The 17,776-nt window shown below is 43.6% G+C and overlaps 1 protein-coding gene across 4 annotated transcripts in view; it reads right to left on the reverse strand.

The window, feature by feature from the left end:
* NPAS2 (neuronal PAS domain protein 2) overlaps nucleotides 1-17,776 on the reverse strand; it is a 153,398-nt gene that overhangs the window by 74,219 nt on the left and 61,403 nt on the right. For 3 of the 4 annotated variants that reach the window (XM_036881405.2, XM_036881404.2, XM_036881403.2), the window contains one exon: nucleotides 2,972-3,025. In XM_036881405.2, coding sequence (XP_036737300.2) covers nucleotides 2,972-3,003 — 32 coding nt within the window. In that variant the 5' untranslated portion in view covers nucleotides 3,004-3,025. Of the gene's footprint in view, nucleotides 1-2,971; nucleotides 3,026-7,423; nucleotides 7,808-17,776 lie in introns of those variants that run through there. The other variant, XM_036881402.2, reaches the window with a different exon arrangement.

Here is a 17,776-nt window from a genome sequence, read left to right on the forward strand (position 1 = left end):
AACACACAATAGGCATTCGATTAACACTCACTGGATTTACATGGAAATCCACAGAAGAAAGTAGAACTGTGTCCTGGTTCAGAATGCTTGATCAAACAAGCCGAATAAACCATGAATTTCCTGAAGCTTTGGAAACCTTGCCCAGCACAGCACATGTTTTCTGGAGACAATGAGAGTTTTGATCTGAAGCTAAACATTTCTAATCTCACCAAAACTATCATGTGAGTGAAAATAAGTCTTACCAGGCCTGCAGGTGGGATTAGGGGAAGGGCCTCCCATGTAGCTGCTGTAAAACCTGTAAGACTAAAGGCTTTGAAACTGATACAACCTTAGGATTGTGTTCGTTTTGCCCTTGTTTTTCCCAAGTGCTACGGAGGATGCTTGCCACATTATTGCTGCTGTTCTGGCAGAGATCTGGGTCATTACCGAACATTCTAAACCCATTTCCCCACCTGAGGACAAGATGGGGGTGAGGGCCAGCGGCCTCTCTACCCTGCTGTCTGTGCATGGAGGTTTCCAAATAGGCATTCTAGGGTGTGGGTGCCCACGGCTCAAAGCAAATAAAGATGGGAACGACTGGAAGGCAGTAGAATACGTTTTGATTTATTTCTAAGAACTTTTAGCCAAGATTTTACTGGAAGGTCTGTGTTTGGTGGTCCCTGAGTACAGAAGAGCCTAAACGTACACACAGCTTTGAGGTGAGCAGAGGCAGGCCTGAGACTGGGGTGACAGCAAGGCGATGCTCCCCAAAGCAAAACTCCTGTGGACTCCAGGGCCCCATCAGGACACCACTGTCGGGCTGGGCCTGCCCAGAGACTGCACTTGCTCTTGTATGAAGAGACTGGCTTCTAATCCGGGGAGCAGGAACAGAGGCCAAGTTAAGGAGGCCTATATTTAATTTCCACTTCTGCTTCTTATGAGAGCTTCACGACGTTTGACAACTTTGCCTTGCTGAGCCTGTTTCCTCATCTGTCAGTGGGAATGACAATGACATGCATCTCAAAGGAATGCCGAGCAGATGATCTGAGAGAGTCATACAGAAGTCCTTAGCCTGGTGCTCTGTGCCTGGCAAGGACCAGGCACACAGGGAGTGCTCAGTGAATGCTGGCTGCCATGGCGGACGTTCACCTTATTGCTAATGACACCACCTTGTAAATGTACTGCGGCAAAGTGTCCTGCATATTCCCACACATGTGGCCATTAATATTAAAAGCTAAATAAAGGGCTTCTCGGTGCACTTTGTGGCTGATTCCCAAAATAACCAGGGAGGTGGGCAGGACAGAAATTATCACCCTTGTGTTGCAGATGAGCAAGAGGAGGCTTGGAGGCATGACGGGGTTTGTGGGATTCATTAGCTAGGACTGGCCAGCCAGGAATGCGGCTCAGGTGTCTACCTTCAGTCCTCTAGCCACAGCTGCTGGCGGGCAACCCAGGGGCAAACACCCCAGGGAAAGGATCCATGAGAGAGGGCAGGGAGATTCTATTCTAGTCTGGCCCAGCTAGATCACATGTTGCTGGGGACCCCGTGGACTGTGCCAGTCTTACTGGTCGCCGCAGGTTTGGAAGCACTGCTGAGGGCAGCCATGTTGCCCCACACCGAGTGAAGGGTCTGCTACTTCACAGTAAGCTGGGGAGTTAAGTTACTTGTATTCTTGTTTAAATTTCATTACAAAAACATTTCAAACATGGAAAAGTTGAGAGAAGAGCATAATGAACTCCCTGTTTTGTCTATACCTCTGGCCATTTCCCCAGAACCCTGTTTGTTTGTTTTTTTAAAGACACTACTTGGGGAATTAACAACCAATACACATGCCCCACAGCAGGTCTGCAGGGGACAGGGATGTGCTCTTCTCGTGCCCCAGGTGACAGGGAAGGACAGACACCCCTGGAGCCACTAAACTGGGTGACCTCTGAAGTGCCATGAGTTACAGTTGACAACCGAGCAGTGGGTTCTGCATGGGGAAGTTGGCAAACTCTTCAACTGTGCAGGCCTACGAGAGGCTGTCATAAGGGGCTGGGACCTGCCATGCACACACAGTGGCAGGAGCAGAAAGGATGAGATTGGGGGAAGGGGACTAGTCTTCAGGGCCTGATGATGGCTTTCCTGAGAAAGGACTCTACTCTAGGGACTGTCACCCTGCAGTCTAACGATCTGTACTTACCTATCAACTGCCCCCATTCACCTGTGCCCTCCTCGTGGGCAGTAAGCTTCTTACACATCTTTATTCCCCAAAGCTTAGCACAAAACCCACCAACTCAGACAAACTGTGTGAAATTGATAACATTCAACTGGTCTGTACCTTCAAAATATCAAGTTTGTAACTGCACCTCAGATACAGTAGGGATTCAACAAATGTCCAGTGAGGGAATATGTGTGCGCAGGGTTCTAACAGCTCAGACGTGCCCACTACCAAGCTGGCATTTCTGGTCAACTGAATCACAGGGCAAGGTGGCTATGATATCTCCACTTGCAGAGGAGGAAACAGAGATAGTGTGTAGAGAGGTGCTGAGCACAGGGAGGACGATCACACGTGCTCAGAGTGTGGACACCATCTTTACTACCATTGTCCAGAGTCAGACAGCTGCCCCATGGCAGAGCCAGCATTTGAACTCAGGCCTGCCTGGCTCCAGTCAGGCTGCCTTGCCCAGAAGTCTCTGTCCTGGAAAAGCAGTAACCAGAGGCTTCTGAAAAGGAGACCCAAGCCCTCAAGATTAACACAAGACCATGGTAAAAATATTAACTACTTGGCAAGTCCCAGACGATCAGGAATTTCAGGGTAAGGAACAAAACTGAGGAAGCTGGTCTACACTGTTTTTAGTACAGCTCAGTAATTCTTTAAGGACAGCGGGCGTGAAGGCCTGTCCCCTCCCAGCGCCCTTGCTGGTGCCTCCCTTTGTGCCAAGCAAGGATGAGCAAGGGTTGGCTGGGCGGGCCACGCGGCACTGAGGCCGGGGAGGTGTGCCTTCTTACCTCTTTGCCCTGTCTTTCTCATCTTCATCCATGAGATTCTCTAGGCAGCTTTTCCTGCAAAAAAGAACAGATGATTACTGTTGTCTTCTAGACCCTTCTTACAGGTCTTTCCCATTGTCAAAACTTTGGTCTTATCTAACCCACATGCCTTAGTGCAGAGGCTCTCAAACTTTTTGGTTCTAGCAACCGTTTACACTCTCACAAATTACTGAGGAGTCTAAAGAGCTCTTGTGGATGTGGATTCAAACTGAGAAATCTTAAATACACAGCACCTATTCCATTAGGTGTCAGAGCAACACAGCCCTCAGGTGTCAAGGGGCTTCTGAAATAGTTCTCTGTATACTCATGAGAGTAAATAAGGCAAATCATGTGTTAATATTAGAAACATTGTTTTGATCTCATGGACCTCACAGGCATCCCCAGATCACACTTGGAGAACTGCTCTCTAGACCCAGCTCTATTAAGCATCTGTTTATTTTAAGCCTTAAGCAAGCTACCCATGACCTTCTAAAGAAGAACATTTATTTATCTGTCCATTCAAACACACAAACTCCTCTTACATGCAGCCAGGAGGAATCGGGGCCCCAAAGGAGTATAATCCACATCCTTCCTTTAAGGCACTTAACACTTCCCTAGATAGTCAAGGCATACAGACAGGGAAATTAGGTAACAATCTAGGAATGTTCTTGCAGCCCGAAGTCACCGGGGACCACCTCATTGCCTGGAGCTCTCCCAGGCCACCAGCTCAGTGCCTCTCAGGCCTACTGATCCAGTTTCCTCTTCTGCCACACACAGGCCGGTGATCCCTCATGCCTCAGAGCCACAGCCCTGATTCCTCTTTCATTCATGTATTTCCCAGAGTCCTGCCTGCCTGAGGTCCCCTCCAGCCAGCACTCCAAAGCAGAAACACTTTCAGGGTGTGCATGAGGCCAGAGCCAGCTGGGGGAACTGGAGGCAAAGGCTGCAGTGGCCGAGTGGCAGTGTGACTGGAATGAGGGTGGGGACCACAGAGAAACTGAATCACCGCTGCCCACATGCTTCTGTTCCCAAAACAGCAGATCTGAAGGCAGAACTCCCAAACCAACATTTTGCAAGTACACTAACATTCACTCTCGAAATTTCAAGTTTGAGGTAATTTTTAATGGCGCAAATCAATCTTTCCCCTAATCTAGTTTTGTGATTTTGCTCTGCTACGTGCACAGACATGGATCTGAGCCAAAAGACATGAGGGATTCTGCAGCCACAGCCCGTTTACATATATGTGCCATTGAGCAAGTGGCAGGCATAGTTTGGTGATGGACTTGCATGAAACACCATTCAGCAGTTGAAGCTTGTATCATAATTCAGATGGGGCTAACGCATCTGCCAACAGGCATGTGCTTAATGTTTTCCAGATGGAATCTGCTCAAAGCTTTAAGACATCAAAAATGCCATGTCAGTTCATCTGCTGAGGCACCACCCCAAGTCCGTGCTCCAGGAAAGGGGCATGTGTGAGGACCCAGCCAAGCCATGTCCTTTCCCAGGTGTCCCTGGACAGGGCTTGTTCACTTCAGTCCACTTTCCTGAGGTTTCTAGAATCCTATTTGAATGACTGGGGTTACTTAGTCACAAATGAAACATGTGGAAACAACTAATAGCTACTCTATCAGCCATAGCTTCTCCGATTTGCATCTTTTTTGTCTTCAGGCACTTCCTGAATCCATGAAACCTTGATGGTCTACACTCAGTTCCTCCTCTCCACCATCCCTCCCATTTCCTTACTGGATTCCTGCCACTTGGCCCCCAGGCCATTCTGCCCAACCACTCCTATAAGCTGAGTTCCCTAGCAGCACCTGCCCCAGGAGCTCCACACTGACCTTCTTGCTATTTTGTCATACCTGCTGTCTCCCATGCCCTCCCCATTTTCTTTTACCTAAAAAATGTGGTGAAATACACATAAATTTGCCATTTTTAAGTGTGCAGCTCAGTGGCATTAAGCACATTCACACTGTTATGAAGCCATCACCACCACCCATCCCAGAACTTTTTGTTTCGTAAAACCGAGACTCTGTGCCCATAAACACTGACTCCCCATTTCCCTCTGCCCTGGCCCCTGGCAACCACCATTCTAATCTGACTACTGTCTGTCCTTCATATATACAAGTGGAATCATACAGTGTTTGTCTTTTTGTGGCTGGCTTGTTTCACTTAGTGTAATGCTCTCAAGCTTCATCACGTCACAGTATGTGAATCTCCTTCCACTTTAAGGCTAACATGGCTTGTGTGGACCACATTTTGTTTATCCATCCACCTGTCAGTGGACACTGGGTTGCTTCAGTCTTGTGACTATTGTGAGTTGTGCTTCTATGAACATGGGGTACCTTCCCACCTTGTATTTTTTAATCACTCTTTTCTTTCTTGATGTGGAGTAGCTGGAGGGGTTCCAAAGGCATATAAGGAGGAGGGTCAAGGGGAGGATCAGGGCCAGGAGTTCTGGTTAAAGAACAACAGAGAAGTTTAAGGGGGGCAACTGGTCTTCTCTGTTGTAAAGAGTTTCCAATGAAGAAGAATTTTGAGCAGCTATTTAAAAAAAAAATTTTTTTTTTTATGACCACAGAGCGCCAGGGAGGATAAAATGAGCTAAGTGAAGGTAGATGAGATTCTGTTTGGAGCTAAGAAAGTAACTGGTGATGTGATTAAGCCCCCGAGGGAACAATGGAGGGAAGACAACCATACATTCAAAATTAACACAGGAGTGGTAAGGCACATCCAAGTCTTTTGGTGGAAATAAGCGTCCATTCTCTTGGGTGTTTATATGTAGGAATGTAACTGCTGGATCATACGGTAGCCATATGCTTACTTTATTAGAAACTGACAGTTTCCCAAAAGTAACTGTACAGTTTTATATTTGCACCAGTAGCTTATGAGAGTTCCAGTAGCCCAACATTCTCACCAACACTTGGTATTGTCAGTTTTCTTGATTTTAGTTTAGGTGTGTTGTAGGACCTCACTAGGATTTAAGTTTGCATTTCTTTGGTGTCTAAAGATATTGAGTATCTTTTCATGTGCTTATTGGTTATTCAGACAGTTTCTTTTGTAAGGTGGCCAAGATTGTCTGTCTTCCTCCTACTATCTGGTAGAAGCTTCTTTCTCTCCTCTGGATACAGTTCTTTGCCAAATCTAGAGATCAATTTGTGAGCATTTTTTCCTAGTCCGTGGGAGGCCTTTCCACTTCCTTACCGGTGTCTTTAATGAGCAGTTTGTATTTGATAAAGTCCAGTTTATATATTTTTTAATTTCATGGTTACTGATTTTTGTGACCTAAGCAATCATTGCCACCTTAGTGTCAGGACAAATTATTCTGTTTTCTTCTAGAAGCTTTATCACTTTTGCTTTCACATTTAAATCTATAATCTATTGCAAATTAAATTTTATGTGTGGTATAAGACAGTGGGTCAAGCATCACCTTTTATCCCCCAAGTCTGGATATTCAGCTGCCCCAGGATCATTCACTGAAGAGGTTTCTTTCCCTAGTGAATTGCATGGTGCTTTTGTCAATGCAATCATCCTATGTTAATGTGTGACCCTATGTGTGTTTACAGAATCTCTGTTCAGTTCCATTTACCTACAGGGTGTCTGCAGTGTCCAGATACATAGGATAAACTTTTTATTTTAAATAAACTTTATTTTTTAGAACAATTTTAAATTTACAGAAAATACAAAGACATTCAAGAAAGTTCCTCATATCCTGCAGCCAGTTTCCCCTATTACAAACACCTTATGCTAGTATGGCACATTTCTCACAATCAATGAGCCATTATTGGTATGTTATTAAATGAAGTCCTTACTTTATTAATATTTTCTTAGTTTTTACCTAATGTCCTTTAACTCTCCCAGGGGCCCATCTGGGACATCACAGTACATTCAGTTGTTACGTCTCCTTAGGCAGCAACTGGGTGTGAGCGTTTCTCAGGCTTTCCTTGTTTTTGATGACCTTGATGATTCCGAGGAATATTTATAGAATGTCCTTCAATTTGGGGTTGTCTGTTTTCCTCATGGTCAGAGAGAGCACATGAGTCTTTAGGAGGAAGCCGACAGAGGTAAAGTGCCACTGTCCCATCATATTAAGGGTATTAACAGGGTGTATCACTGTTATGTTGGCTACAGCTACCTGGCTAAGGTGGTGATAAATGAGCTTTTAAATTGTTTTAGGTACACTGACACATAATATGTACAGTATGTTTTCTGCAACTTCCAGATATCCTGTTTTTCAGACGAAAAATCTCTGCCTTGAAAGTGGTAGATCCAACTGTTGATCTCAAAAAAGTACAATGGATATACTATTTCCTTGTTTTTAGACTTTGATTTATAATCATTTGAACTTTTATCACATTAATAATTGGACCTATTGTCTTAAACTCAGAGGCACCTCCCCTGGAAACACTGAGCATATTATTTGGAAACATAACTAACCTGCTACTTTGGTGAACCTCCTTTTCCTGCTGTCTGCCCATCTTTATGCCTGCGTCATGCTGTGTTAACTCCTCTAGTTTTGTCGGAATGCTTGATAGCAACGTAGTAGTGTGGGCCTTCCCTTTATGTTCCTCCTACTTAAGATTCTTGGCTATTCTAGGTCTTCTCATTTCCTTGTAAATTTTAGAATTTACATTGTCAGTTTCTATAAAAACTTTGGGCTTCTACTGAATCTAGAGATCAATTTAGGAAAAACCGAATCAACATGAGGCTTCCAATCCACGTGCATGATGTCTCTGTTAAGAGATAACGAAGTAACAAAGTGTGTTCACTGAAGCACTAACGTGATGTCCATGTGTGATATTCGGTGATTCAGGAGATATTCTTGGAGTGTCTGGGCAGTGGGTGAAGCCCCTGCTTTTGGGGCACTGATGTTTGTGGGTGGGTGGGGCAGGCGGGGAGGTGGGGGGCAAGCCACAGGCAGGTAGGTAAGTAAACACAGAACCTGCCACCTGGTTATACCTGCTGTGGAGAAAAATAAGGGAGATTCAGGGAAGAGGGGCTGCTGTGTGGGCTGGCAGTGGTGCTATGGTCATGGAAGGGGGTCATGGAAGGCCTTGTTGATAAGAGACATTTGAACTATGACCTGAGGGAAGTGGGCCATGAGTTTACCTCAGGGGAGGTCCCATTAGACAGTGCAAAGAGCAAGAAACAGCCAAAATGTGGTGGGTGAAGTTAGCAAAAGGAGACACACCAGGGAGACTGGATGGACTTAGGCTTCTGCTCTGAGTGGATGGGAACGCACTGGGGGCTCTGAGCAGAGCAGAGAGATACCTACCTCTGAGGACAGCTGTGAGTCCAAACAGAACTCAACTGTGTGCATATGAAGTGCCCTATGCAAGCCTGGCCCACAGCAGATACTCAGATTCTCCACTTTGATGGCCAGGATTAGGTATGACACATCTCTGCCATGTCATGATGTCCAGCCCAGCTCCTTACCCTATAAGGTGCTCAGTGAACGTGTGAGGAATGAAGGGGAGAAGGCAGGCAGAGGGGGACAGGAAGGACAACGCCAGGGCCAAACCCCCCTCTGAACTCCCAGGTGCCTGCCTAACGCTGACTCCACAGGTCTCTTGTGACCAGGGTTAGTCCAGAGTAATGGGACTTACAAAGGGCACTTGGAGGTACAATTAGGTCCTGATGACTAAAAATTAAAACAGAAACTGCTGTGGTGCGAGAGCTATTGAATAAAGGAAAAATTAACTCAGACTAAACAAGCAGCCAGCAAGCAGTGTTCAGGAGGGGCTGATGGCTCCCTCAGCTGCTGCAAAATCCTGAAAAAGTGTGGTCTCATTTTATCCTCACCCAGCTCTGTGGGTGGAATGGGCTGGCCCTGTGCAGTTACCTCATGAGTCAGGAAGCACCACCAGGAAAGGGTCCCAGCCCCGTGGGCAGAGCCCACCTGGACCTGGCAGCCTCCTTGGAGCCGGCACGGGCAGACCTTCTCCACCTGCTGTCCGCCCAGAATGTGTGGGCCTCTGGCTTCTCAGTCAGTCTGATTTACATTTCAATTCCAACCTACTTGCTCTATGACCTTGAGCAAGTCCCTTAAACTTCATGAGTCTGTTTCTGTCACTGTTTTTTGTTTTTTTTTTATGTACAATAGAATTTTTTTTATTTTTTATTGAAGGGTAGTTGACTCACAGTATTACATTAGTTTCAGGTGTACAACATAGTGATTCAACATTTATATACATGACAATTCTAGGTACCAGCTATCACCATACCAAGCTGTTACAATATCTTGACTATATTCATTACATCCCGGTTACTTATTATTTTACCATTGGAAGTGTGTACTTTTTTTTTGTGAGGGCATCTCTCATATTTATTGATCAAATGGTTGTTAACAACAATAAAATTCTGTATAGGGGAGTCAATGCTCAATGCACAATCATTAATCCACCCCAAGCCTAATTTTCATCAGTCTCCAATCTTCTGAGGCATAACAAACAAGTTCTTACATGGAGAACAAATTCTTACATAGTGAATAAGTTCTTACATGGTGAACAGTACAAGGGCAGCCATCACAGAAACCTTCAGTTTTGCTCATGCATTATGAACTATAAACAGTCAGTTCAAATATGAATACTCATTTGATTTTTATACTTGATTTATATGTGGATAACACATTTCTCTCTTTATTATTATTATTTTTAAGTGGTAGGTAGATATAAGATAAAGGTAGAAAACATAGTTTAGTGTTGTAAGAGAGCAAATGTAGATGATCAGGTGTGTGCCTGTAGACTATGTGTTAATCCAAGCTAGACAAGGGCAAGAAAACATCCACGTATGCAGAAGATTTCTCTCAGAACAGGGGGGGTGAGGTTCTAAGCCTCACCTCTGTTGATCCCCAATTTCTCACCTGATGACCCCCCTGCGACTGTTCCTGTCTTAGGTTGTTCCTCCCTTGAGGAATCTTACCCGTCTCTGGCTAACCAGTCATCTTCCGGGGCCATACAGGGAAATGTAAAGTTGGTAAGTGAGAGAGAAGCCTTATTGTTTGAAATGGTTAGCTTTTTATTTCTTTGCGTATTTATGCCCTGTGGCTTCTATGCCCAGCATTTGTCTTGAGGTATCTTTACCACTTGGAAGAATTATGATACTCGGTAAATTTGATATGAGGCACGAATTCTATTTAAGGGTTGTAATTAGGAAGGAAGAAGAAAAGCTATAGAAGTAGCAGGCGGAAGAAAACATGGGAAGATTGATTATTTCTTTGACATATCTTCTTGTAGAGTAACTTCAGCATGTATAGGTTTTAAGCTACTACTTAAATTGCGCACACACATTAACATAATAGGAGTACAGTTACATAACCAAAGCATACCTGTAATCACCAGCCATCTCCAGTGAAACCAAGAAAACCAGTTAGGCACCTTAGGCATTTGTGAAAACTTATCTATGATAAGGGGGAAATTGTCCAACTAAACTTGAACAGTCTGAGAGAAATCAGACAAATTAAAACAACCCATTCCTGGGGAATGTTCACATTACTTATGTTCTTTTAACAGTAAATAGTCTGTAGTTGTAAGATTTTGGAGCACTACAATTTGCACTTCTCCTAATTCTTGATTGAGTTCCAACAGTATAGATCCAGTCAAATTTGTTGTTTTACTGTATGCACAGGCCAGCTTAGATATCTCCTTCCTCATTCCCATGGCAAGTCCAGAACTGGTGGGATGAGTGCATCTACAGCTGTAGCAGTGCGTGGATCTTTGTTGGGGTTTTTTGATGAGCATCTTCTGGCATGAGTCTTCCAGAGAGTGCTGATGTTGGAAGTTCTTTTTCATATCGTATCTTAGTTCATTTTCGGGGTAGCCCACTTAGGCTTTGATCCTCTGTATAAACACAAACAGACCCTTTTCCTACACTTTTATATGCCCTTTATACTCTTGCGTAGAACTCATTGGAGGTTACCACACAGGAACTGCCTTTTTTTTTTTTGGTATCACTAATCTACACTTACATGATGAATATTATGTTTACTAGGCTCTCCCCTATACCAGGTCCCCCCTATAAACTCCTTCACAGTCACTGTCCATCAGCATAGCAAAATGTTGTAGAATCACTACTTGCCTTCTCTGTGTTGTACAGCTCTCCCTTTTCTCCTACCCCCCCATGCATGCTAATCTTAATACCCCCCTACTTTCCTCCCCCCCTTATCCCTCCCTACCCACCCATCCTCCCCAGTCCCTTTCCCTTTGGTACCTGTTAGTCCATTCTTGAGTTCTGTGATTCTGCTGCTGTTTTGTTCCTTCAGTTTTTCCTTTGTTCTTATATTCCACAGATAAGTGAAATCATTTGGTATTTCTCTTTCTCCACTTAGCTTGTTTCACTGAGCATAATACCCTCCAGCTCCATCCATGTTACTGCAAATGGTTGGATTTGCCCTTTTCTTATGGCTGAGTAGTATTCCATTGTGTATATGTACCATATCTTCTTTATCCATTCATCTATCGATGGACATTTAGGTTGCTTCCAATTCTTGGCTATTGTAGATACTGCTGCGATAAACATAGGGGTGCACTGATCTTTCTCATACTTGATTGCTGCATTCTTAGGGTAAATTCCTAGGAGTGCAATTCCTGGGTCAAATGGTAGGTCTGTTTTGAGCATTTTGATGGAGCTCCATACTGCTTTCCACAATGGTTGAACTAACTTACATTCCTACCAGCAGTGTAGGAGGGTTCCCCTTTCTCCACAGCCTCGCCAACATTTGTTGTTGTTTGTCTTTTGGATGGCAGCCATCCTTACTGGTGTGAGGTGATACCTCATTGTAGTTTTAATTTGCATTTCTCTGATAATTAGCGATGTGGAGCATCTTTTCATGTGTCTGTTGGCCATCTGTATTTCTTTTTTGGAGAACTGTCTGTTCAGTTCCTCTGCCCATTTTTTAATTGGGTTATTTGTTTTTTGTTTGTTGAGGCGTGTGAGCTCTTTATATATTCTGGATGTCAAGCCTTTATCGGATGTGTCATTTTCAAATATATTCTCCCATACTGTAGGGATCCTTTTTGTTCTATTGATGGTGTCTTTTGCTGTACAGAAGCTTTTCAGCTTAATATAGTCCCACTTATTCATTTTTGCTGTTGTTTTCCTTGCCCGGGGAGATATGTTCAAGAAGAGGTCACTCATGTTTATGTCTAAGAGGTTTTTGCCTATGTTTTCTTCCAAGAGTTTAATGGTTTCATGACTTACATTCAGGTCTTTGATCCATTTTGAGTTTACTTTTGTATATGGGGTTAGACAATGGTCCAGTTTCATTCTCCTACATGTAGCTGTCCAGTTTTGCCAGCACCATCTGTTGAAGAGACTGTCATTTTGCCATTGTATGTCCATGGCTCCTTTATCAAATATTAATTGACCATATATGTCTGGGTTAATGTCTGGATTCTCTAGTCTGTTCCATTGGTCTGTGGCTCTGCTCTTGTGCCAGTACCAAATTGTCTTGATTACTATGGCTTCACAGTAGAGCTCGAAGTTGGGGAGTGAGATCCCCCCTACTTTATTCTTGTTTCTCAGGATTGCTTTGGCTATTCGGGGTCTTTGGTGTTTCCATATGAATTTTTGAATTATTTGTTCCAGTTCATTGAAGAATGTTGCTGGTAGTTTCATAGGGATTGCATCAAATCTGTATATTGCTTTGGGCAGGATGGCCATTTTGATGATATTAATTCTTCCTAGTCACGAGCATGGGATGAGTTTCCATCTGTTAGTGTCCCCTTTAATTTCTCTTAAGAGTGACTTGTAGTTTTCAGAGTATAAGTCTTTCACTTCCTTGGTTAGGTTTATTGCTAGGTATTTTTTTTTTTTGATGCAATTGTGAATGGAATTGTTTTCCTGATTTCTCTTTCTGTTGGTTCATTGTTAGTATATAGGAAAGCCACAGATTTCTGTGTGTTGATTTTGTATCCTGCAACTTTGCTGTATTCCGATATCAGTTCTAGTAGTTTTGGGATGGAGTCTTTAGGGTTTTTTATGTACAGTATCATGTCATCTGTAAATAGTGACAATTTAACTTCTTCTTTACCAATCTGGATTCCTTGTATTTCTTTGCTTTGTCTGATTGCTGTGGCTAGGACCTCCAGTACTATGTTAAATAACAGTGGGGAGAGTGGGCATCCCTGTCTAGTTCCCGATCTCAGAGGAAAAGCTTTCAGCTTCTCGCTGTTCAGTATGATGTTGGCTGTGGGTTTATCATAGATGGCCTTTATTATATTGAGGTACTTGCCCTCTATTCCCATTTTGCTGAGAATTTTTATCATGAATGGATGTTGAACTTTGTCAAATGATTTTTCAGCATCTATGGAGATGATCATGTGGTTTTTGTCTTTCTTTTTGTTGATGTGGTGGATGATGTTGATGGACTTTCGAATGTTGTACCATCCTTGCATCCCTGTGATGAATCCCACTTGGTCATGGTGTATGATCCTTTTGATGTATTTTTGAATTCGGTTTGCTAATATTTTGTTGAATATTTTTGCATCTACATTCATCAGGGATATTGGTCTGTAGTTTTCTTATTTGGTGGGGTCTTTGCCTGGTTTTGGTATTAGGGTGATGTTAGCTTCATAGAATGAGTTTGGGAGTATTCCCTACTCCTCTATTTTTTGGAAAACTCTAAGGAGAATGGGTATTATGTCTTCCCTGTATGTCTGATAAAATTCCGAGGTAAATCCATCTGGCCCAGGGGTTTTGTTCTTTGGTAGTTTTTTGATTACCGCTTCAATTTCGTTGCTGGTAATTGGTCTGTTTAGATTTTCTGTTTCTTTCTGGGTCAGTCATGGAAGGTTGTATTTTTCTAGGAAGTTGTCCATTTCTCCTAGGTTTCCCAGTTTGTTAGCATATAGGTTTTCATAGTACTCTCTAATAATTCTTTGTATTTCTGTGGGGTCCGTCGTGATTTTTCCTTTCTCATTTCTGATACTGTTGATTTGTGTTGACTCTCTTTTCTTCTTAATAAGTCTGGCTAGATGCTTATCTATTTTGTTTATTTTCTCAAAGAACCAGCTCTTGGTTTCATTGATTTTTGCTATTGTTTTATTCTTCTCAATTTTATTTATTTCTTCTCTGATCTTTATTATGTCCCTCCTTCTGCTGACCTTAGGCCTCATTTGTTCTTCTTTTTCCAATTTCGATAGTTGTGACATTAGACCGTTCATTTGGGATTGTTCTTCCTTTTTTAAATATGCTTGGATTGCTATATATTTTCCTCTTAAGACTGCTTTTGCTGCGTCCCACAGAAGTTGGGGCTTAGTGTTGTTGCTGTCATTTGTTTCCATATATTGCTGGATCTCCATTTTGATTTGGTAATTGATCCATTGATTATTTAGGAGCGTGTTGTTAAGCCTCCATGTGTTTGTGAGCCTCTTTGCTTTCTCTGTGCAGTTTATTTCTAGTTTTATGCCTTTGTGGTCTGAAAAGTTGGTTGGTAGGATTTCAATCTTTTGGAATTTTCTGAGGCTCTTTTTGTGGCCTAGTATGTGGTCTATTCTGGAGAATGTTCCATGTGCACTTGAGAAGAATGTATATCCTGTTGCTTTTGGATGTAGAGTTCTATAGATGTCTATTAGGTCCATCTGCTCTACTGTGTTGTTCAGTGCTTCCGTGTCCTTACTTATTTTCTGCCCAGTGGATCTATCCTTTGCGGTGAGTGGTGTGTTGAAGTCTCCTAGAATGAATGCATTGCAGTCTATTTCCCCCTTTAGTTCTGTTAGTATTTGTTTCACATATGCTGGTGCTCCTGTGTTGGGTGCATATATATTTAGAGTGGTTATATCCTCTTGTTGGACTGAGCCCTTTATCATTATGTAGTGTCCTTCTTTATCTCTTGTTACTTTCTTTGTTTTGAAGTCTATTTTGTCTGATATTAGTACTGCAACCCCTGCTTTCTTCTCGTTGTTTGCTTGAAATATGGTTTTCCATCTCTTGACTTTTAGTCTGTACATGTCTTTGGGTTTGAGGTGAGTTTCTTGTAAGCAGCATATAGATGGGTCTTGCTTTTTTATCCATTCTATTACTCTATGTCTTTTGATTGGTGCATTCAGCCCATTAACATTTAGGGTGACTATTGAAAGGTATGTACTTATTGCCATTGCAGGCTTTAAATTCGTGGTTACCAAAGGTTCAAGGTTAGCCTCTTTAGTATCTTACTGCCTAACTTAGCTCGCTTATTGAGCTGTTATATACACTGTCTGGAGATTCTTTTCTTCTCTCCCTTCTTATTCCTTTTCCTTGATTCTTCATCTGTTGGGTGTTTTGTGCTGTGCTCTTTCTAGGAATGCTCCCATCTAGAGCAGTCCCTGTAAGATGTTCTGTAGAGGTGGTTTGTGGGAAAGAAATTCCCTCAGCTTTTGTTTGTCTGGGAATTGTTTAATCCCACCGTCATATCTGAATGATAGTTGTGCTGGATACAGTATCCTTGGTTCAAGGCCCTTCTGTTTCATTGTATTAAATATATCATGCCATTCTCTTCTGGCCTGTAGGGTTTCTGTCGAGAAGTCTGATGTTAGTCTGATGTGTTTTCCTTTATAGGTGACCTTTTTCTCTCTAGCTGCCTTTAAAACTCTTTCCTTGTCCTTGATCTTTGCCATTTTAATTATTATGTGTCTTGGTGTTGTCCTCCTTGGATCCTTTCTGTTGGGGGTTCTGTGTATTTCCGTGGTCTGTTCGATTATTTACTCCCCCAGTTTGGGGAAGTTTTCAGCAATTATTTCTTCTAAGATACTTTCCATCTCTTTTCCTCTCTCTTCTTCTTCTGGAACCCCTATAATATGGATATTATTCCTTTTGGATTGGTCACACAGTTCTCTTAATATTGTTTCATTCCTGGAGATCCTTTTGTCTCTCTCTATGTCAGCTTCTATGCGTTCCTGTTCTCTGATTTCAATTCCATCAATGGCCTCTTGCATTCTATCCATTCTGCTTATAAACCCTTCCAGAGTTTGTTTCATTTCTGCGATCTCCTTTCTGGCATCTGTGATCTCCTTCCGGACTTCATCCCATTTCTCTTGCGTATTTCTCTGCATCTCTGTCAGCATGTTCATGATTCTTATTTTGAATTCTTTGTCAGGAAGACTGGTTAGGTCTGTCTCCTTCTCTGGTGTTGTCTCTGTGATCTTTGTCTGCCTGTAGCTTTGCCTTTTCATGGTGATAGGAATAGTTTGCAGAGCTGGGATGAGTGACAGCTGGAAGGACTTCCTTTCGTGTTGGTTTGTGGCCCTCCTCTCCTGGGAGAACAGCGACCTCTAGTGGCTTGTGCTGCGCAGCTGCGCACAGACAGGGTTTGTGCTTCCTGCCCGGCTGCTATGGAGTTAATCTCCGCTGTTGCTGTGGGCGTGGCCTGGCTCGGGCAGCTACTCCAAAGTGGTGGAGTCGCGTTGGAGCAGGAGCGGCTGGGAGGCTATTTATCTCCGTAAGGGGCCTGCCTGCTCCCTGCAGCCCAGGGGTTAGGGTGCCCAGAGATCCCGGATTCCCTACCTCTGGATTAAGTGTCCCGCCCTGACCCTTTAAGACTTCCAAAAAGCACCTGCCAAAACAAAACAGCGACCACCAAAAAAAAAAAAAAAAACATTTAAATTAAAAAAAAAAAATTTAAATTAAAAAAAAAATTTTTTTTTAATTAAAAAAAAAAAAAGGTGGCCGCTTGTTTTTCTTTATTCTCCGGCGCCAGCCTCAGGCCTCTGCTCAGCGGTCTTGCTGCCCTGTTTCCCTAGTATTGGGGGCCCTATCCCTTTAAGACTTCCAAAAAGCGCTCGCCAAAACAAAACAGCAAAAAAAAAAAAAAAAAAAAATTGGTCGCTCGCTTTTCTTATGTCCTCCGGCGCCCGGCCTCCAGTGCCCGCTCACTGTTCTTGCTGCCCTGTTTTCCTAGTATCCAGGGCCCTGCACTCTGGCCCGGATGGCGGGGGCTGGGTGTTCGGCAGTCCTGGGCTCCGTCTCCCTCCCGCTCTGCCTGCTCTTCTCCCACCGCGAGTTGGGGGGAGGGGCGCTTGGCTCCCGCCGCGCCGGGGCTTGTATCTTACCCCCTTCACGAGGCGCTGGGTTCTCTCAGGTGCGGATGTGGTCTGGATATTGTCCTGTGTCCTCTGGTCTTTATTCTAGGAAGGGTTGTCTTTGTTATATTTTCATAGATATATGTGATTTTGGGAGGAGATTTCCACTGCTCTACTCACGCCGCCATCTTCCGCCCCCTTCTTGAGTGTTTCCGAAGTTCATTCTTCGGCTCCGTGAACAAGAACCCCAGTATCACTTCTATTTCAGAAAGTCATGTCCATGGAATATTTTCTTTGAAGGACTCAAGGAAAGGCTACTCACAGGCTTAGTATAGGAACTGTTATTCTGTTTCTGTCACTGTTAATGTGAAGCTAACATGCAGCAGGCAGTGTGAGGTATAAAAAAGAGGCACGTCTGCTGCCTGTGTGCATAAAGGGTCCGCTGAGCACCTACAGTGCAGCACCCCAGGCAAGGCCTGTTCATCCCACACCTGTCTTGTAACTGTCCTAACCTTTACAGGCCCTTTGTGGTCCTAAGCCCCTGCTAAGGCAGCCACTCCAGCCTCATTCTTTCTTTGTGTTTTCACAAAGAAATTCTTGTGAATTTCAATGAACACCCTCTCTGCACAGCAGGAAGGTTGCTGTGGGGAGAGTGGGGTCACACAGACATAAGATTTCAGCAAAGTGCTCTGGCCAGAGAAAGGTAGGGCTGTGTTGGTAGGAAGAGTGTTTGACCAGTCAAGAGGCACCCAAAGATGGGTGCTCCCACCCTGCCTCCAGAGACCACCTGTGGCTG

This window comes from Manis pentadactyla, chromosome 2, assembly GCF_030020395.1.
Source record: "Manis pentadactyla isolate mManPen7 chromosome 2, mManPen7.hap1, whole genome shotgun sequence".
In the NCBI taxonomy this organism is placed as follows: Eukaryota; Metazoa; Chordata; class Mammalia; order Pholidota; family Manidae; genus Manis; species Manis pentadactyla.